The sequence below is a fragment of the Mauremys mutica genome, chromosome 2 (assembly GCF_020497125.1).
Source record: "Mauremys mutica isolate MM-2020 ecotype Southern chromosome 2, ASM2049712v1, whole genome shotgun sequence".
Lineage (NCBI taxonomy): Eukaryota > Metazoa > Chordata > Testudines > Geoemydidae > Mauremys > Mauremys mutica.
The window spans coordinates 47,539,744-47,561,824 of NC_059073.1; the positions used below are offsets into that span (position 1 = coordinate 47,539,744).

Genomic DNA, 22,081 nt, shown 5'->3' on the forward strand with positions numbered 1-22,081 from the left:
CACCTCCTCCCCATACCGTGCTGCAGAGTGCAGCTGTCTGGGAGCTGACCTTGTCTGTGAAGACAGAGGCAAAAAAAGCATTGAGTACACTAGCTTTCTCCACATCCTCTGTCACTAGGTTCCCTCCCTCATTCAGCAAGGGGCCCACACTTTCCTTGACTTTCTTCTTGTTGCTAACATATCTGAAGAAACCCTTCTTGTTACTCCTAACATCTCCGGCTAGCTGCAACTCCAAGCGTGATTTGGCCTTCCTAATTTCACTCCTGCATGCCTGAGCAATACTTTTATACTCCTCCCTGGTTATTTGTCCAATCTTCCACTTCTTGTAAGCTGTTTTTTTGTGTTTAAGACGAGCAAGGATTTCACTGTTAAGCCAAGCTGGTCGCCTGCCATATTTACTTTTCTTCCTACACATCGGGATGGTTTGTTCCTGCAACCTCAATAAGGTTTCTTTAAAATACAGCCAGCTTCCCTCGACTCCTTTCCCCGTCATGTTATTCTCCCAGGGGACCTTGCCCATCAGTTCCCTGAGGGAGTCGAAGTCTGCTTTTCTGAAGTCCAGAGTCTCTGTTCTACTGCTCTCCTTTCTTCCTTGTGTCAGGATCCTGAACTTGACCATCTCATGGTCACTGCCTCCCAGGTTCCCATCCACTATTGCTTCCTCTACTATTTCTTCCCTGTTTGTGAGCAACAGGTCAAGAAGAGCTTTTCCCCTAGTTGGTTCCTCCAGCACTTGCACCAGGAAATTGTCCCCTATACGTTCCAGAAACTTCCTGGATTGCTTGTGCACTGCTGTATCCCAGCAGATATCGGGGTGATTAAAGTCACCCATGAGAACCAGGGCCTGTGATCTAGCAACTTCTGTTAGTTGCTGGAAGAAAGCCTCGTCCACCTCATCCCTCTGGTCTGGTGGTCTGTAGCAGACTCCCACCACGACATCACCCTTGTTGTTCATACTTCTAAATTTAATCCAGAGACTCTCAGGTTTTTCTGCAGTTTCATACTGGAGCTCTGAGCAGTCATACTGCTCTCTTAAATACAACGCAACTCCCCCACCTTTTCTGCCCTGCCTATCCTTTCTGAACAGTTTATTACATCTTAGGACTCATGTTCTTGCATTTACGTAAGAAACAGTAAACATATGAAAAATGTTTTATAAATTGAAAACGTCACTTCTTTTTTTAATTATTTATCCAAACTGTTTCCTGTTCATACATTAACATACAGCCATGCAAATTAGATCTACATTTAATAAGTGGCAGGTGTGGCCCAGGGTAGCAATTGACAACATAATAAGCTTTAGCAGTTTAGTTAAACAACTGCAAGCTTTGAAAGGCAAGAAGTCTGATACTTGATTTCATACTTACCAGAATTAAATCGATGGGAAGAACTACTTTAATTTTTCTTTTAAATTTTTCATTCAGTTCTTTAACAAGAACGAGCACCACCAGGCTTACCAAGGACAGAAGCAAAGCTTCTAATTGAACTGATTTGATGTTTTCAAATATGTAGGCATAAATCTACAGTGATAAAAAACAAACAAAACAAAACAGAGATGACAACAGAATTGTATACATGACAAAATGCCACATACTAGAATGCAACCTAATATCTTCAGATGTGCAGAACTCTTCAAAAGCTGAATCAATGCTATAGGAGTTAGGCAATCTGGCATACTGGTATTCACTCAACATTTTGGATGGAAAAAAATCATGGATCTGTTATTACAAAAGGACTTCTGCTTGAAACAATTCTGAAAGATGTGAATACCTTTACAATAACTTTTTAATACAAACAGTACTATACATTTCCACTAACAGAAAAACACGTAATAAAGCAAAATTATCCTGGAAGTACAATAGAGCAAATCTTGATGTCCTTAATGAGATTTTATTCAATCCTTATGCATTCAAAACTCCTATTGAATTCAGTCAGAGAATGACTGCGTAAAAACTGAGTACGACCTTCATATTTTACTCCAGGATCATGAATTAAATATTTCAATCCTGTCAGTACACATATGTATGTAATATGCTTCACAAGAATGAAAAATTTCCTTAATTCAGACACAACCAGTAAATTTGATTAATCCATTTTAATGATATTTAAAGGAAAAATACAATTACCGTATCAAATAATTTCACGTTGCCTATCCTGTATCCTGAATGGCTCATTGGTACCATGAAAGCATCCATCCACTCACAGAAGTGAATGGGTGATTATCTGCCATAAATGTGGTATTTAAGCTACTGTGAAATGGATAGAACCAGATCTCTGATTCACTATCTCTGAAATCATTGATTACCTCTAGTTTAGAATATCTCTAATTGCCATCCTGAGATTAACAGGATAAACTGAAGAGCTATGCAGCCCTAACCTGTTCCAAATCTGAGGATCCAGAAGACACACACCTGTGCGATTAAAGTTGATGAAGAAATTTCCAAATCCATTGAAGAGGTTAGAAGATCTGAGGAAAGATAGAGATAACTTCTACAGGATCCTGTCCAGAAAAATAGAGAAAGAAAGAAAATCTGCAGTCAAGTTCTTCATGCCTCTGATGTGTAACAACCTATTTGCTAGAGGAACAAAAGTGATAGGAGCATATATAGTACACATCCTTTTTGAAGCCTTAAGAACAACAAGTTGGGAAAAATCAGAATTCGGGTGGAGGCCTAACAGACATATAGGCTGAACTATAAACTGAATATAGAAAGGTAGTTGAGAGGAGGGATGTGTTTCACTGTTCTGAAGGGGGTTAAGAGTCCTGGATGGTTTGTATGGAAAAGATCATTTGTCTAAGGCTAATGACTCTGAATGTATTTCTAACAAGAAGCCCCCATTATTCTTTGACACATACATCCTATGGGAAGGAGAAAGAAATGAAATGAGAGAATATGGAAGAAATGTAGGTTGGACACCCAACCAAGTTGTCTTAAAAATTTCCATTTCATGTCACACTTATCCCATATATATCTATATTACAAGGTGAATATCAAACATGTCTGGAAGAAAACCATTCAAAAATCCAGAAAATTCATTGGTCCATTATGAGAAAATAGGAAAAAGATAACAATACGTAACAGAGATTTAGATGACTGACAAATCTAAAATATTTTCTGTTTCTTTGAAAGAAAAGTCTCCAAAAGGAATCCAGAAAGCCTATACAGAAGAAGGAATCCAGGAAACTCTACAGATCTAGGCTGCAACATAAATAATCTCTTATTTATATGCTATAAAATGCAAGACAATAAAATAAAGAGAACTGAAGCTCAGATATGAAAAGTAAGGGTGTCTGTTCTAAGGGCAACTAAAATATACCTAAAATAAATGAAGAGAGAAACCTCCACTTTGTTAGAATGGTGATTAATGAATGCATTTTCAAATGTACTTATGATGGTAAGAGGACTTCTCAACAGTTCGGGGATTAAACAAAGACATTTAAAACTGGACTGGACAAAGCACTACAAAACTTATCTCAAGGAACAATTCTACCCTGGAAGGGGGGTTGACTACACCATCATAGAAGACTTTTCTATTCTAATTTCTATGATTCTGTCATTCTTGGATAGGACTATGATTTTTTTTTAAAATTAGCAAGTTTAAAAGCTCCAATTTTTGTTAGATTTTAGGAATATTTCAGTTTTCCATTATGGAAAACAATCACAAGAAAAACATGACAATGGGAAAGAAAAGAAACCCGTTGATAGTTCACAAGGAGAAAAAATACTGGAACCCAGGCCAGAATAACAACAAGCATATTTCAGTGGGAATGTTTCTCAGAGCCTGGAAAAAACTCTCAAATTTTAAAGTCATCTTATTCAGTCACTGTCTAATCTTTGTACATAACATTATTTTATAAGAGTATAAATATAAGAGTATAAGTAATAGGTGAATGATGAGTAAAAAAACCACAATCTCTAACCACACGGTATCCCTGTGTAATGCATCAAGGAGGCTGTTATGCTGAATGGCTTGAGACTTGACTATTAATATATCATCACTGCCTAAAAATGTACATTACAGACAGCATGGGACTTTGTGCCCCACAAGAAGCTTGGATCAATTAGGATAAAAGAAAAAATTGGAAAGCTGTGTCAGAGTGTCTACAAAGTCATCCTTAGCTCAAAAATTATGAAAATACATATCCATATCTAAAACAAAGTTGGTAAGGAAAGAGAAGAGTTAGACTGATTCCCAGTCTCAGAAATCAAAGAGCTGCAAGCTTATTTCAAATGACCAGTTTCTGCTGACGTGTCAGCATTTGATGATCTGTGTGTAGCAACAATGAATTTAAGTCTTTACTAGATGAACTGAGACATCTTGGATGCATTTAATTTTGGCAAATCAGAAATGTCTATCTACACTGACCAAAGATAATTTTTATGTCTTTCCTCTATACTAGACATTTTTAAAAGCAGATAAAAATTTCATTTCCAAGAACTTGAGGGAATCACTGTAGTGTTTAATCAAGGATCTCCATCAAATAGAAGGTTTATAAGTATGCAGGAGAGTCACAATCTAATGTACAAATCAGAACATGAAATATTCTTACATTTGGACATCCTCTTTAGTGTTCCTTCTATGAAGAATATAGAGGCTACTGTGTCTGCCACTTAATCTTTAAAATACTTCAATTGAAGTTATAGCCAAGGCTCCCAGAAGTCCATGGCAGTTATAGATCAGTTTCTGTAACAAACATTTCTGCAGGAAATTTTTACTAAATTCTATGACAATAATAATGTGTCCATAGTATTTCCAAGAACCATAAAACTTTAATCTCTTTGTATATTCATCTACATGCATAAATACATACATATATATACATTACACAGTGTTGTATACACATGCACGCACACATGCACACACATACGTTCCCCACATGCATGGTGAAGACTCTGTCTAGACTAGGATTTAAAGACAATGTTAGATAGATAGCTCGATTTAATTAACATCTTATAAAGCTCTAATCAAGAAAAAGCAAATGTACCTTAGAAAACGGTAAGTACCATTGTTGTTTCTTAGCTGGAGGTTCTAGAGTCAACTAGAAGGTGTTATTAGATTGAGCTAGCTAATTGAATCTCACATCACACCTTTACACCTTAGTCTGGACAAGGTCTATGGGATCAACTATAGAGCTATGTAATGAACTGAATTTATTATGTACCTTCAACCACATCACTTTATCGACCTCTAGCTATATCTACCATCGGAGCCCCTTGAGCAGCTTCAAACAAATGCCATTTTTAAAAAAATCCCTAACTTCCCAAACTAATGTTTCCCCTTTCCCTTTTAAATCTGGAATTCTAACACCTCCCCCTTGCAAGTACATCAAACAGGGTAAGGCTCACAGGCCAAAAAATGGACCTTAATACCATTGCAAATGAAGAATTCTCAATATTCCATGGGATAAAAGCTTTGCTTCTGGCCCCAGTAGGTCCAACATCTCAAGACATTCAAATAGTGACATTATGTATAGAAAAGTTATTATACATAATTTTAAATTTTAAATTTGTAGATAATTTTGAGGCATGTACAGTGGGAATCATTGTGAGAAAGATCCTGGTTTTTGAGATGGAAGGAATTACTTTAATAATATTTTTAAAACTAATTTTTCTGTAAAAAATGTGACATAAATAGAAAATTATTGTTATTAATTATTATTTTACATCACTGAAAAATGTACCAGGCAATTTACAGTACATATAAAAGATAATGTGCCAGCTCTGCATTTGGGATAATCTGGTTTACTTACTTTGACTTTACCATTACTTAGTAATGTGATCAAACCAAACAGACTGATGACATCTTTATGCCATACCACCCCACACCATCATGTACACAATGGGATCTACCCTTAATCGCAAATTCAACCAACTAAAAATGGTCCTGCTTCATGGTTGTGATGGCCACAAAATGCTGTGCTTCCTGACTGATTTAATTCCCATGAAATACGAGTTCAACCTGCCTTTTTTTTAAAATTACCCTACTAATTGCAACTTTTCAAACAACTCACCTGTGCTGCTCTTTATTTTTTAGCTTAAGATCTTCACTTGGATATTTGAAAACTTCCAATTAAGCTTTATAAATAACTAAATGTTAAAAGATAAGTGTTAATGAAATCCACAGCCATGCTTAGAGTGGAAACATTGCCCTTCTAAGAACTTAAAATGCAAGCTAGTGTAGGTTTATCCAGAAATGTATTTACTTACCAAGGTCAAGGTAGCATAGTACATTAGTTTTTTCACCTCTAGACCTATTGATTGCAACTGTACTTTTCACACGCTTAAAAGTTAAGCAGGTGAATAAGTGTTTGCAGGATCCAGGCCTTAGATCAGATAGTAAGTGAAAATATACTTCATTACCCACATTACAAAGCTACTGCTCAGTTTAGTATTATTGACAATCACTGTTCAAAAAGGTGCAAACCTTTTTGTAGGTTTAATCTGCAGTACACTGAAACAAAGGTGGCAGAGATGGGTCATATTAAAGTGCTTCCATCAATAAGTGCACACATATGAAGCCATGCCTTGGAAAGCCTGGGTCTATTCATTTCATTGGAATGACATCAGAATAGCAGAATCGCATTTTTTATGAAACTATGTGCATGCCCTTTGCAAAATATATAATATACCTCTTAGTATTAAAGCATTTAACCACATATTACACTATACATTCAACCAGTAAGCTCAAAATGTTTTATAGAGCTAACACTGACCATTTTTATATTACAGGTCTGTGATAACAGTGATGTCTGACCCACAAAACATATGTATAAACATTTTCAACAGACACATCATGAATTACATATTTAAATATAAAAACATATACTGGTGATGTATATACTGAGAGAGCTCATAAATATGTACTCAGTGTATCAGTTATGGATGGCAAATGAAATATAATGTGGATAAATGTAAAGTAATGCACACTGGAAAAAAGAACCCCAACTATACATACAATATGATGGGGGGTAATTTAGCTACAACAAATCAGGAAAAAGATCTTGGAGTCATCGTGGATAGTTCTCTGAAGATGTCCACGCAGTGTGCAGAGGCGGTCAAAAAAGCAAACAGGAAGTTAGGAATCATTAAAAAGGGGATAGAGAATAAGACAGAGAATATATTATTGCCCTTATATAAATCCATGGTACACCCACATCTTGAATACTGCGTTCAGATGTGGTCGCCTCATCTCAAAAAAGATATACTGGCACTAGAAAGGGTTCAGAGAAGGGCAACTAAAATGATTAGGGGTTTGGAGAGGGTCTCATATGAGGAGAGATTAAAGAGGCTATCACTTTTTAGCTTGGAAAAGAGGAGACTAAGGGGGGATATGATAGAGGTATATAAAATTATGAGTGATGTGGAGAAAGTAGATAAGGAAAAGTTATTTACTTATTCCCATAATACAAGAACTAGGGGTCACCAAATGAAATTAATAGGCAGCAGGTTTAAAACAAATAAAAGGAAGTTCTTCTTCACACAGCGCACAGCCAACTTGTGGAACTCCTTACCTGAGGAGGTTGCGAAGGCTAGGACTATAACAGCGTTTAAAAGAGAACTGGATAAATTCATGGAGGTTAAGTCCATTAATGGCTATTAGCCACAATGGGTAAGGAATGGTGCCCCTAGCCTCTGTTTGTCAGAGGGTGGAGATGGATGGCAGGATAGAGATCACTTGATCATTACCTGTTAGGTTCACTCCCTCTGGGGCACCTGGCATTGGCCACTGTCGGTAGATAGGATACTGAGCTAGATGGACCTTTGGTCTGACCCAGTACGGCCATTCTTGTGTTCTTATGGATGTTATTACAATATTATCATTAACAGAATGTATGAACTATAAGGGTAATCAGATATTTATGTAAATTATCATAACTAGTTGTTTCCTATCTTCTTTTTTGCATGTCAGACTCTTTTTTACTAGAAAGAGGCATAGTAATATTGTGGATTATATTAATTATTTCAGTAGTCTTACCCTTTTCCAAATTTAAAAAAAAGTATTTTGGAATTTACGAGTTCGTCCCCCCTCCCAAAAATAAATCTGAGAATCCCGGAAAGTTAAAATTCAGTTGATGTAACTTTTGCATAATTTTACTATATACACAATGTATATTTTGTCAAGATTTTACCCAAAATCTTAATGTCCTATAAAGAGCCATGCATATTTTTGCAGGAATTTAGTGAAAGTCAAGGTAATTCCCGTTGAAGTCCAGTAATTTCCCAGCAGAACAGTAAGTAAAACTTCAGGCGACCTTCACACACAAGTAAACATATAGAGTGAAAATCACCTAAAGTGTTACTACTCTGCTGGAAAATTACTGGCCTGCAGGGAGAATTACCTAGAGCGCCATTGAATTTCTTTAAAAATTATGCACTGGCCTTACAGAGTAATAACACCTTTAGGTGACCTTAACTACATGCACACTGTATATAAGACCTTAACTACATGCACACTGTGAATAGGATTGCCAGGTGTCCAGCTTTCAACAAGAGTGCCTGGTTGAAAAGGGACCCTGGTGACTGCTGACCGGGCCGTTAAAAGTCTGTTCAGCATCACAGAAGGGCTAAGGCAGACTCCCCGCCTGCCATGGCTCCACATGGCTCCTGGAAGCAGCAGCATGTCCCCCCTCTGCCTCCTACGTCTAAGATTAGCCACAGTACTCTGTGTGCTGCCCCCGCCCCAAGCGCCAGTTCCACAGGGAACCACAGCCAATGGGAGCTGCAGTGGTGGTGCCTGCGGATGGGGCAGTATGCAGAACCTCCTGGCCATGCCTCCACATAGGAGCCGGAGAGGGGACATGCAACTGCTTCCTCTAGCTTCCTGAGGTAACCGCCATCCTGAGCCTGCACCCCAACCTCCTCCCACAACCCTGATCTCCTCCCACCCTCCGCAACCCTAAATCCCAGCCTGGAGCACTCTACTGCACCCCAAACCACTCAGCCCCACCCCAGAGCCTGCACCTCCAGCTGGAGCCCTCACACATCCCCATGCCCCAACCCTCTGCCCCAGCCCCAGCCCTGAACCCACTCCTGCACCCCAAATCCCTCATCCCCAGCCCCACACCAGAGCCCGCACCCCAAGCCAGAGCCTCACCACTACCACCACCCCCTGTACTCCAACCCTCTGCCCTAGCCCAGAGCCCCCTCCCACATCCTGAACCCCTCATTTCTGGCCCCACCCTGGAACCCACACCCCCAGCCCAGAGCCCATACCGCCTCCCACACCCCAACACCCTGCCTCAGCCCGGAGCCCCCTCCCATACTCCAAACCCCTCGGCTCTACCCCCGCAGCCCAGAGCCCCCTCCTGTACCCAAAGTCCCTCATCCCCAGCCCCACCCCAGAGCCCACACCCCCAGCCAGTATCCTCACCCCCTCCCATACCCCAACCCATTAAGCCAGCCCAGTGAAAATGAGCGAGTGAGTGAGGGTGGGGAGAGCAAGTGACAGAGGGAGGGGGGATGGAGTGAGCGGGAGCAGGGCCTCAGAGGGAGGGGCAGGGCAAGAGCATTTGGTTTTGTGTGAGTAGAAAGTCAGCAACCCTAACTGTGCATAGTATAGAAAGATTGTGTACGCTGAAACATTAGTGAGTTCTTCTGCCTTTTTTAGAGGTTAAATTAAAACCATGAAGATTAGCTCCAAAAATGGGTGCAGATGTTAAAACAAATAAAATAAGAGATGAAAAACAACAAATTAGTCAAAAGAGTCTGTTCTCTAATCAATACAACTTAACTGGCAAAATTAAATTTTTTTAAGTGTTTCTTTCCATTGTTTGGTCAGCAAATGCAACCCACATTGAGAATAAATCTACTGGCAGCTGCTGTAGATGATTTAAGCCTAAAATCTGAACAATTTAGTTAAGGAACATATTAAAAGTTAGAAGGCCAAAGTGAGAGTGTATATAGTAACTCTTCATTTAACGTTGTAGTTATGTTCCTGAAAAATGCGACTTTAAGCGAAACGATGTTAAGCAAATCCAATTTCTCCAAAAGAATTAATGTAAATGAGGGGGTTAGGTTCCAGGGAATTTTTTTTCACCAGACAAAAGACTATATATATATATACACACAAACACATATACATATACACACACATATACATATACACACACATACACAGTATAAGTTTTAAACAAAGAATTTAATACTGGTACACAGTGATGATGACTGTGAAGCTTGGTTGGGGTGGAGGAGTCAGAGGGTGGGATATTTCCCAGAGAATGCCTTACTGCTAAATGATGAACTAGCAATTGGCTGAGCCCTCAAGGGTTAACTCTCACACTCTACAAAGGTAGCAGGAATGGAGAGAGGGGAGACAGCATTGCAGACAGAGACACACACCAGACAGAGACACACCGTGTGTGCATTTCCCCTTTAAGTACACTGCCTTGTTAATTAGATCAGCTTGCTGAGACTGCAGCTGCTGCCATCAAGCTCCCTCTGTCCTGAGCCCTGTCCTGTGTCCCCCCTGCTCTATGGAAGATGGGGTAAGCGGGGTGCAAGAGCAGGCGAGAGGGGGACACCCTACATTAGTCCTCGTTCTTCCTCCCCTGCCCCCCCCAGGCACAGCAAGCAGGAGGCTTGGGGAGCAGCTCCAAGGCAGAGGGCAGGAGCAGCACATGGCAGTGCGGGGAGGGACAGCTGCAATTGCTAGCCTGCTGGGCAGCTGCTGCACAGGGAACTGAAGGGAGTGGGGAGCTGATAGTGTGAGCTGACAGGGGGGCTGCCGGTCCACCCTGGTTCCAAGCCCCCACCAGCTAGCTCCAATGGGCTGCTCTTCCTGCAAGCAGTGGACAAAGCAGGCGGCTGCCAAACGACGTTAGAAGGGAGCAGTGCACAACTTTAAATGAGCATGTTCCCTAATTGATCAGCAATGTAACAATGAAACAACATTAATCGGGACAACTTTAAGTGATGAGTTACTGTAGAAGAAAATGAGATTTAATAAATCACAAAAGTGTGTTCTTTACTCAGAAATCCCACAGGCCCCTGGTTTTCAAAGTAGAATTGTTCTCCACATATAAATCTCATTTGTACATATTTAATTGTGAGCTCATTCTCATTAAAAGAAAATGTTTCATTGCCTTGTTTTCCTTTTGACTTTCATTAACATTCTTGGTTCCTGCTTTGCAGCCCTGAGGGGTATCTGAGTCAGAAAACATGCTAAAGTAGGTGGGAGGGAGGTTTGAGTGGAATGAAGAAAAAAAGAGGCTATGCAGCAGTATTCAGTTTATATGAGTTTTAGAGAAAATAAAAGAAAATTTTCAAAAAGAGTAGCTGCCAAACTCGCCTTTTACTCTCTGGTCACATGCACAATTGTACATAATTATTTAGTACAGTTCTCATATAAAACTAATATCATGGCAACTAGTGTTGGTGATTTTATCTCATGGTGCTTCTGACAGCGATACTGGTGCCTTCTCAAACCAATCCATATGTATTAATGTGCCCAAGGAGTTTTTCTAGTTTTTATAGTGCCTTTAAAGCAAAACCATGCCTTCTAATAAATAGACGTTTCTTTGTTTCACAGTGGTGCAAGAGGGGAGGCCTCCTGATTCATACTGAGAAAGTAGGGCAATCGGCTAGTTATCTTAGGTGCCAAATGAAAGAAGCCTGGGATACAAGCAGGAAGAATTGGAAGTCCTGGCACAGTCAAGGAACTATGATGTGACTGGAATAACAGATACTTGGTGGGGTAGCTCACATGACAGGAGCACTGTTATGGATGGGTATAAATTGTTCAGGAAGGACAGGCAGGGGACAAAAGGTGGAGGAGTTGCACTGTATGTAGAAGAGCAGTATGATTGCTCAGAGCTCCGGTATGAAACTGGAGAAAAGACTGTTGAGAGTTTTTGGGTTAAGTTTAGAGGCAAGAGCAACAAGGGTGATGTCATGGTGGGCATCTGCTGTAGACCACCAGACCAGGAGGATGAGGTAGACGAGGCTTTCTTCGGACAACTAACAGAAGTTTCCAGATCACAGTCCCTGGTTCTCATGGGGGATTTCAATCACCATGACATCTGCTGGGAGAGCAATACAACAGTGCACAGACAATGCAGGAAGTTTTTTGAGATTGCGGGAGACAAATTCCTGGTGCAAGTGCTGGAGGAACCAACTAGGGCCGTGCTCCTCTTGACCTGCTGCTCACAAACAGGGAAAAATTGATAGGGGAAGTAGAAGTGGGTGGCAACCGGGGCAGCAGTGACCATGAGATGGTTGAGTTCAGGATCCTGACAAAAGGAAGAAAAGGAGAGCAGCAGAATATGGACCCTGGACTTCAGAAAAGCAGACTTTGACTCTCTCCGGGAACTGTTGGGCAGGATCCCCTGGGAGACTAATATGAGGGAGAAAGGAGTCCAGGAGAGCTGGCTGTATTTTAAAGAAGCCTTATTGAGGGCGCAGGATCAAATCATCCCAATGTGCAGAAAGAATAGCAAATATGGCAGGCAACTAGCTTGGCTTAGCAGAGAAATCTTTGGTGAGCTTAAACACAAAAAGGAACTTACAAGAAGTGGAAACTTGGACAGATGACTCGGGAGGAGTATAAAAATATTGCTTGAGCATGCAGGGGTGTAATCAGGAAGTCCAAAGCACAATTGGAGTTGCAGCTAGAAGGCATATGAAGGGTAACAAGAAGGGTTTCTACAGGTATGTTAGCAACAAGGTGGTGGTCAGGGAAAGTGTGGGACCCTTACTGAATGGGGGAGGCAACCTAGTGACAGATGATGTAGAAAAAGCTGAAGTACTCAATGCTTTTTTTGCCTCGATTTTCACAGACAAGATCAGCTCCCAAACTGTTGCACTGGGCAGCACAATATGGGGAGAAGGAAGCCCTCAGTGGTGAAAGAACAGGTTAAGGACTATTTTAAAAAGCTGGACATGCACAAGTCCCCGGGGCTGGGTACAATGCATCTGAGGGTCCTGAGGGAGTTGGCTGATGTGATTGCAGACCCATGGGCCATTATCTTTGAAAGCTCGTGGCGATTAGGAGAGATCCCAGATTATTGAAAAAAGGCACATATAGTGCCCATCTTTAAAAAAGGGAAGAAGGAGAATCCAGGGAACTGTAGACCAGTCAGCCTCACCTCAGTCCCTGGAAAAATAATGGAGCAGGTCCTCAAGGAATACATTTTTAAGCACTTGGAGGAGAGGAAGGTGATCAGGAACAGTCAACATGGATTCACCAAGGGCAAGTTATGCCTGACCAACCTGATTGCCTTCTTTTTGATGAGATAACTGGCTCTGTGGATATGGGGAAAGCGGTGTATGTGATATACCTTGACTTTAGCAAAGCTTTTGATATGATCTCCCACAGCATTCTTGCTAGCAAGTTAAAGAAGTATGGATTGGATGAATGGATTATATGGTGATAGAAAGCTGGCTAGATCATCGGGCTCAATGGGTAGTGATCAACAGCTTGATGTCTAGTTGGCAGCCGGTATCAAGCGGAGTGCCCCAGGGGTTGATCCTGGGGCTGGTTTTGTTCAACATCTTAATTAAGGATGAAGGGGGGAGGAGGGATAGCTCAGTGGTTTGAACATTGGCCTGCTAAACCCAGGGCTGTGAGTTCAATCCTTGAGGGGGCCATTTAGGGAACTGGGGTAAAAATCTGTCTGGGGATTGGTCCTGCTTTGAGCAGGGGGTTGGACTAGATGACCTCCTGCAGTCTATTCCAACCCTGATATTCTATGATTAATTATCTGGATGATGGGATAGATTGCACTCTCAGCAACTTTGCAGATGACACTATGCTGAGGTAGATAAGCTGGAAGGTAGAGATAGGGTCCCGAGTGACCTAGATAAATTGGAGGATTGGGCCAAAAGAAATCTGATGACAATCAGCAAGGATAGAACAGAAGAATCCCATGCACAGCTAGAGGCTGGGGACTGACTAGGTAAGTGGCAGTTCTGCAGAAATGGACATGGGGATTACAGTGGATATGAGTCAACACTGTGCCCTTGTTGCCAAGAAGGCTGACTGCATTAGTAGGAGTACAGCCAACAGATCAAGGGAAGTGATTATTCCCCTCTATTCAGCACTGGTATGGCCACATCTGGAATATTGCATCCAGTTTTGGGGCCCCCACTACAGAAAGGGTGTGGACAAACTGGAGAGAGTCCAGCAGAGGGCAACAAAAATGATTAGGGGGCCAGGGCGCATGATTTATTAGGAGAGGCTGAGGGAAGTGGGCTTATTTAGTCTGCAGAAGAGAAGCATAAGGGGGGATTTGACATCAGCTTTCAACTACCTGAAGGGGGTTTTCCAAAGAGGATGGAGCTCGGCTGTTCTCAGTGGTGGCAGATGACCGAACAAGGAGCAATGGTCTCAAGTTGAAGAGGAGAGGTCTAGGTTGAATATCAGGAAAAACTATTTCATTAGGAGGGTGGTAAAACACTGGAATGGGTTACCTAGGGAGGTGGTGGAATCTCCATCCTTAGAGGTTTTTAAGTGTGGCTTGACAATGCCCTGACTGGGATGATTTAGCTGGTGTTAGTCCTGCTTTGAGCAGGGGGTTGGACTAAATGACCTCCTGAGGTCTCTTCGAACTCTAATCTTCTATGATTCTATTATCATTTAAAAGAAACTTTTTACAAAAACTTCTATACAAGAAAACATCCTTTTTTCTTCTTTATTTTTTTTTTGCAAACTGAACAAAGGAGAGAAGGGTTTGATATCAGCAGAAGTAAAGAAGTGTGGCAAAGACAGCTAGGATATGTCAGAGACAAACAAAAATACAAGGGATAAGGAAGAAAATTTCCTCAAAGGTTTTTAATGACCTCATTTATGATATCACCAGCATCCTAAGATTGAATTATTTCCTTGTATTACTGCTGTTCTCTAAGAATAACATAAGAATGGCCATACTGGGTCAAACCAAAGGTCCATCTAGCCCAGTATCCTGTCTTCCAACAGTGGCCAATGCTTCAGGTGGGAATGAACAGAACAGGTAATCATCAAGTGATCCATCTCCTGTCAGTCATTCTCAGCTTCTGGCAAACAGAGATTAGGGACACCATCCCTGCCCATCCTCACTAATAGCCATTGGTAGACCTATCCTCCATTAATTTATATAATTCTTTTTAAAATCCTGTTAGTGTCTTGGCCTTCACGTCATCTATTATATCTTATATTGTATGATCTGATTGTCTCTTGGCTGCTGTACTTAATGTTAGTTATCTCCACCAGATGACAATATTCCTTTATGTAGATACGCTCTCCATGTAAGTGGCATAGCAGCTCTAGAAGAGTCATACTTTATACCAAAGATACATTTATAAAGGGGTAATAAATGGTAAATCATTTGTTATAGTCCAATAGGTTGCTTATGATACCTTGCACATATATGCATATAACCATCTGGAACTCGGATTATTCATGTTTGTTACATGCGTAATAACAAACTAATAATTTATTAGCCCTTTATCAACTACTTATAAATGTACCCTTAATATAAAAGTATGACCAAAAGAACCTTTCTAAAAAGCAAAGTCCTCTAATCAGGGAGCTCATTAGACCAATCTCCCCATTGCCTGGAGATTTTCACAGAGAACTCATTTTAAATCCTCCCCTTGCATGATTTAAATATGGACACTGAATCAAATAGTGATTGAGGAGCAACAGTGACACAAAGAAATATGGTCAGGGTTAATCAAATAACTAGCTCTACTTTAGGGGCTAGAAAAACTGCACCTGTTCTAAGTAGAAATGGGTAAGAATTTTTTTCCAAAAAATTTTTTCAGCAAGAAATGCAGATTCAGAGACACTGAAACGTTTCTTGAATTAATGTCAATTACCTCAAATTGTTTCAATTACCGCCTTCAAAATTCAGAACATGTAGAAATGCTTGATTTCAACATTTTCTAAATGAAACATTTTGATTTTTCAATTCAAAACAACTTTTAGTATGGAAAATTTCTTTTATTTTTTAAAAAAATTAAATGTTACAAACTACTCAAAATTGAATAAAATGTTTTGTTTCAGGTTGAATAAAACATTTCATTTGATTCAAAATGAATTTTTTTCCTCAACTTTTCTATTCGCTAAAAATGTAACAAATATTGTTTAAGTCCATCTGAAACAAACATTTTTTCAAATTTTTGCCAATTAATAAAAATTTCTGCTATTTGCCCAGTTCCAGTTCTAAGGACAAGGGCCCTTGCTTCAGATAGTAAACAGATACTCATTCTTTAGTTGCCCATCAGCTGAGTGTATGCAATCTATCACCCTAAGAAGAAGCAACACTATTATTTATACTGTGCTGGAAGAACAAGGTCAAATGCCTACAAGGAAAGCTTTTTTCTACCATGGATTATCCTGGAGAATGTGTTCTCAGAATTGTGTTTCTCATATAAGGTCATGTAACTTTGCCATGGAAGGCTCCGTGCAATCATGTTTACCTTCAGAGTTTAAATTCCCAAAGGGCTGCAGCTTTATGAGGCATGCTGCATGCACGATATGGCGATTAAAATAAAGTGATAAACTTGACGTGTGTTTGTGAGAAGAATGTGCCATATCATAAAATAGCTGTAGCATATACAAGGTAACTGTTGCACAGGACAGCCACAAATCATGTATCATATTTCTTTCACCTCACCGATATTCAAGAAAATGTGACATGAAACATGTCTGGAATGAAAGCTGAAATGCTGTAGTATTCCCTCAGACCGGATATTCAACAAAGGATAACACTTCCTGAATCACCCTATAAACTGGGTATTGTTTAGCCTCGGTTGAACGAAAAATTATGAAATATTGCTAATTTTTAAATCTAATAATTAGAACTATTGACAAATCTACAAAACTTGACCACTTATTTTTAAACCAGAAAACACAAAGGATCAGTCTGGGGCCTAATCCCACTAGTTCTTACTCACTCAAATAACCCCTATTAACAAATCCTACTGAATGGGACAGCTAACATGAGGGTTCACACAATCATGTCCTTACCTCCACGTCTCTTTCCAAAAACTATAGATGTTAAACAGAATGTTAGCAAACCAGTGTGATATCTCTGCTCATGAACTCACATAAAAGAATCCCAGGGGCCCAGATATATAAGGCATTTTCATTCCCAGCAGATACTTGACTTGTGAAGTCACAACATGCGTAGCTGCTCCTGTTGTCATTGCGCTTATCACCGGTTCCGTCAACAAGAACGTGGCGCTGCCCAAGTGCAGCACAAACATTGCTACCTAAGAAACCAAAGATATATATCAGTGATTACATTAAAATGCAGGTTTCCCAGTGTTAATGCAATGAGAGATACCCTTTTAATAAACCAGGAGATAATGGCTGTGTTAGCAAATCAAAAGGAGCAGTTTCAGATGCATGCTGTGAAACATGAATATAGCTTAAAGTGAAACACATTCAATCTTTTTGTAAGTTTATTTTATACTATCTCACTAACATAACTAGTTTACCAGGCTCTAAAATGAGATTAGTTACAACAGCTAGGTCAGTCAAAGTATGTTCACACAATGACTTCTCTAAATATTGGCTCTACTTGTTATTCTCCCCTGTTCAAATATATGAACACAGTGAACAATGTAAAAATCATCTACTCATCAGGGCAGCATAAAGTCAGAGACTTCACATTCAATATTTGATTAAAGTATCTGAAATCACAAATGATTAAGAGCCAGATCTCTGGGCTCAGAGAAAGTTGGCTCTAAATCACTGATATTCGGCTTGAATGGGCTGAGGGCTACAATAAATTATGCCAGCTAACCTATCCCCAGCTACACCATCTTAATATTACCTGGGGACAGGGGCGGCTCTAGGAATTTCGCCGCCCCAAGCACAGCGGCACGCTGCAGGGGGCGCTCTGGCGGTCGCCGGTCCCGCGGCTCCGGTGGACCTCCTGCAGACGTGCCTGCAAAGGGTCCACTGGTCCCGCGGCGCCGGTGGAGCATCCGCAGGCATGCCTGCAGGAGGTCCACCGGAGCCGCGGGACCAGCGGACCCTCCGCAGGCACGCCTGCGGGAGGTCCACCGGAGCCACCTGCCGCCCTCCCGGCGACAGGCAGAGCGCCCCCCGCGGCATGCCGCCCCAAGCGCGCACTTGGCGCGCTGGGGTCTGGAGCCGGCCCTGCCTGGGGACTCCTCTTTTGTCAGAAGAATTTCCAGCTGCTCATGGCTCCATCCCCTTTGCACTGAGTGGCACAAAGAAAATGTATCTGGGAACTGGTTCTAAGACACTGGAGCATCCATATATGTTTTCTCCTTACAGAGAGACTTGGATGTCTATACACCTATTTGCTCCCCTTTGATATCCACAGGGAGTACAAAAATACATGTGCTATAACTATCAGGAGAAAATCAACACGTTACTGGTTGAAAGTTGCAATAAAATTAGAATGTGATAAAGATATTTAAAATCTACTTTTCTATGTTTAAACAATGTACTTGGAAAACAGTTGCATCAACTCAAAGCAGAATGAGACAGGACATTTTAAATTGAGAAAGTAAACGACAGTGGGACAAATGCTACTTCCAGTTACACTAGTGTAATTCTCTGCTAACAAACGTAAATTGGATTCCACCAGTATAATTAGGAGCAGAATCTGGCCCAGCTTTTTTTGATTATCAAAATGACTTCACGTTTTTTAGAAACTTGTATAGAAACACAGGAATTGACATATTGAGACAGAACAATAACCTAGCTAATCGAGAATCCTGTTCACATCAGTTGCTGTCACACCAGATGCTTCAGAGGAATAAACCACCATCACCTCCAACTGTACAGAATCCTGTAATACTATAATGTGATCAGTTTGATAGCCCTAGTAATTTTCTTCTAGCAGCGAGTGTAACTATGGATGCTATTATTAATCATGTAATATCTAACCCTTTTCTGAATCATACTGAATTCTCTGCCTTAATTATATCCTGCTACAAACAGCAGGTTCCACACATTGTACGCTGGGTAAAAAAAGCATCCGCTTTTATCTGTTTTATTTTTTTTCTCCTTTACATTGTGTATGTCCATGTGTTTTTTAATTACTGCGCAGGTTAAAAAAAGAGATGACCAGCTGACCACCTCTCTACAATTTGTTATGATGCCTTTATCACTTCTCCTTTTTCATCTAATTAAGTGCGTCTTTTAAAATGATCATAGTATAGAAACCCCACCATGCCTCTAATAACTTTCACTGCCTTTCTTTGGACTGTTTCTACTACTGTATGGAATTTGTGTGTGGAACTGCTCAAAGCTGAGTGCAGTATTCAAAGTAAGTTATACCAGTGTAATACACTGACACTTTAATATTTTCTTTAGTACACTCTGTCCCTCTGTAAATACACTCTAACCCCTTATTAGCATGTCTCCCCATTCCTGCAGATACAGCAGACGTCCTAACTGAAGGGTATACAATGACACCTTGATCCTCTCCCTGAAAACTCTCAAGTCTATTATGTCTGAGTAGGTTAAATTGATAATTTCTGTTAGAATTAGCTTGTGTTTATCCATGTTGAATTTCATCCTTCTGGAGTTCCTTACAGGCTCCTTAGTAGTGACTAATCTAAAGCAATTACTTGCATATATTATTGCTCTTTGCACACAAGTATCATTTAATTTTTCACTATACATTTCACCTGCATACACAATGAGTAATCATTGTACCAGTGCGTCTGTACTGAAACTCCCAGAGTGGCTGGCTTTTAGTTTACCTGACAAATCTCTAGTGTATGCAGTGTTGTTGTAGCCGTGCTGGTCCCAGGATATTAGAGAGATAAGGTGGATGAGGTAATATCTTTTATTAGACCAACTTTTGTTGGTGAGAGACAAGCTTTTAAGCTTAGACAGAGCTCTTCTTCAGCTCTGTGAAGAGCTCTGTGTAAGCTCAAAAGCTTGTCTCTCTCACCTAGGGTGACCAGGTGTCCTGATTTTATAGGGACAGTCCCGATTTTGGGGTCTTTTTCTTATATAGGCTTCTATTACTCCCCACTCCCTGTCCCGATTTTTCACATTTGTTGTCTGGTCACCCTACTCTCACCAGCAGAAGTTGGTCCAATGAAAGATATTACCTCAACCACCTTGCCTCTCTAAAGTTCTAGTGAGCACTCTTCCTACTCCATCTGAGAGTAAGGAACCTCATATGAAATTATTTCTCTATGCTGCCCTTAAATAACTGGCAAATTGCTCAGTGCCATAGGAACTGAGAGCACTACCACCCAATACTGGATCCACTAAAGACCATTGCTGATATACTTATGGTGAGTATTATTATTATTATTATTAATTTGTATTACTATAGTGCCTAGAAGCCCTAGTCAGAGACTAAGACCTGGTTGTGCTATGAGCTGCAGAGACACAGCATACAAAGATGGTTCCTGACCCAAAGAGCTTATTCAAGAGCCTTCACGATGGGATCATTGGGCATATCAAAGGTCATCACTCCACATCCACTAGGAAGAGGGCTGCAGTCACTAAACAGGAACCAGAAGTGTAGAGAATGAATAAAATCAATCCCTATGAAACAGCCCTTAAACTGATAAACTTTTGCTGTGAAAACTTCTCCAGTAAAGAATAAATACCTAAAAACCCAGCACCATCTCAGTGAAATTCAAAGGTCAAGCAGTCCCTTGGGAACACTATTGGGGAGGATGAGGGATATGGCACTGGCAACCAATCACAGTGTAATTCTGCTGGAGAATATAGTCAGGTATTAATTGTTATTTATTATTTATATTACAGTAGCAACCAAAGACCCCAAACAGAGATTAGGGCCCTGTTTATATTAAGCACTGTATAGCAGAACCCTGTGCCAAAGATACCATGAGCTGGTAACATGTCATCATATATAGTTTTGCAGAAATTAAATAATTACTGGCAAATATATATCCTGCAAAGAACACAGGAAATAGAAGAGTGCTACTGTCTATGCATGCATAAGAAATAAAACAGCACTTGGAAAACCAGTACTTTAAAACAAAAAAAGCAACATTCCCATCTTTCACAAAAATTAAGATAGCAATAGGAAAGGACAAGTTTGGCCTCTCAAGCCCAAAATTAATAATTACCATTTCATAAAATGTTGGTTGGCTGTTTACATTGATGCCTATCAGAATTCTCAAAACAATGTTCACAGTACCAAGGTTCAATAAGAAAGATTATCTTTGTCCAATAGTGAAGTTTTCTTTTGTTTGTTTTTTAAATCATCTTATGTTCTAAGTGCAACAAATCTTTTTAAAAATGCAGTGTAGTTTAGTCTCCAGTGAATCAGGATGACATTTATACAACAGTATTCTCTTGGCAACAAGGTCACATGGACAACTATGGAGGGAGAAGTACATAAACATTACTGAAAAATTTGCTATTTGGTAGGTGAAAGGTGAATTATGGGAAATTTTGTCATGTTTGTAGAAGACTGACACATGCTCCACATACTTTGCGTTTGACAAGGTTAAACCACTATTCATCTTCTTAGATCCAACTAGTTTGCTGATGCTGGGGAAACTGTAGTACCACCGCCACCTGAAGTTCACTGAGATTTTCACCTAAAGCTTTCAGAATTTTTCAGACTGTTATTATTAATTTATTATTATTATTTGTATTATCATGGTACTTAGGAGCCCTAGTCATGCTTCAGGACCCCATTGTGTTAGATGCTGTACAGACACAGAACAAAAGGACAGTCCCTGACCCAAAGAGCTTACTACCTACAGAGACAAGACCAAAGACTTTCTATCACAAGCACTATGAAATAGGTCACTTTGAAAACGTATTGTTCAGGGTACATTTAAATGAGGCTAGATGTGAAACACTGCAAAACTATTAATATGGCCACTTTAACATTTATGCAGCCATTCAAATAATTCAATAGTATGCAGAAGACCTATAAACAAATCTGGATTTGGTCTCCCATTGCAAAAATTAACTGCTGACTTTCCTTAAGTAAGATGCAAGACCTTATCACTATACATATATTTGTACTGCAGTTAAACAAGAACCATGTACCCACACATCCTCCATGAAACTACTACAAAATAGGAAAGATTGGGAAACAAAAAGGAACATTCCAAGGATAAATGGGTAGGGGAAATCTCTGATGTCCTTCCAACATCAGCATGTGAAACAGAAA

General features: G+C 40.2%; 1 protein-coding gene across 1 annotated transcript in view; it reads right to left on the bottom strand.

Annotated features, from left to right (window-relative positions):
• SLC26A7 (solute carrier family 26 member 7) overlaps positions 1-22,081 on the bottom strand; it is a 141,379-nt gene that overhangs the window by 80,132 nt on the left and 39,166 nt on the right. The window contains exons 4-5 of the mRNA XM_045007685.1: positions 17,028-17,192; positions 1,368-1,520 (exon numbers count right to left, since the gene is read on the bottom strand). Of these exons, the coding sequence (XP_044863620.1) occupies positions 1,368-1,520; positions 17,028-17,192 (318 nt within the window). The remainder of the gene's footprint in view (positions 1-1,367; positions 1,521-17,027; positions 17,193-22,081) is intronic.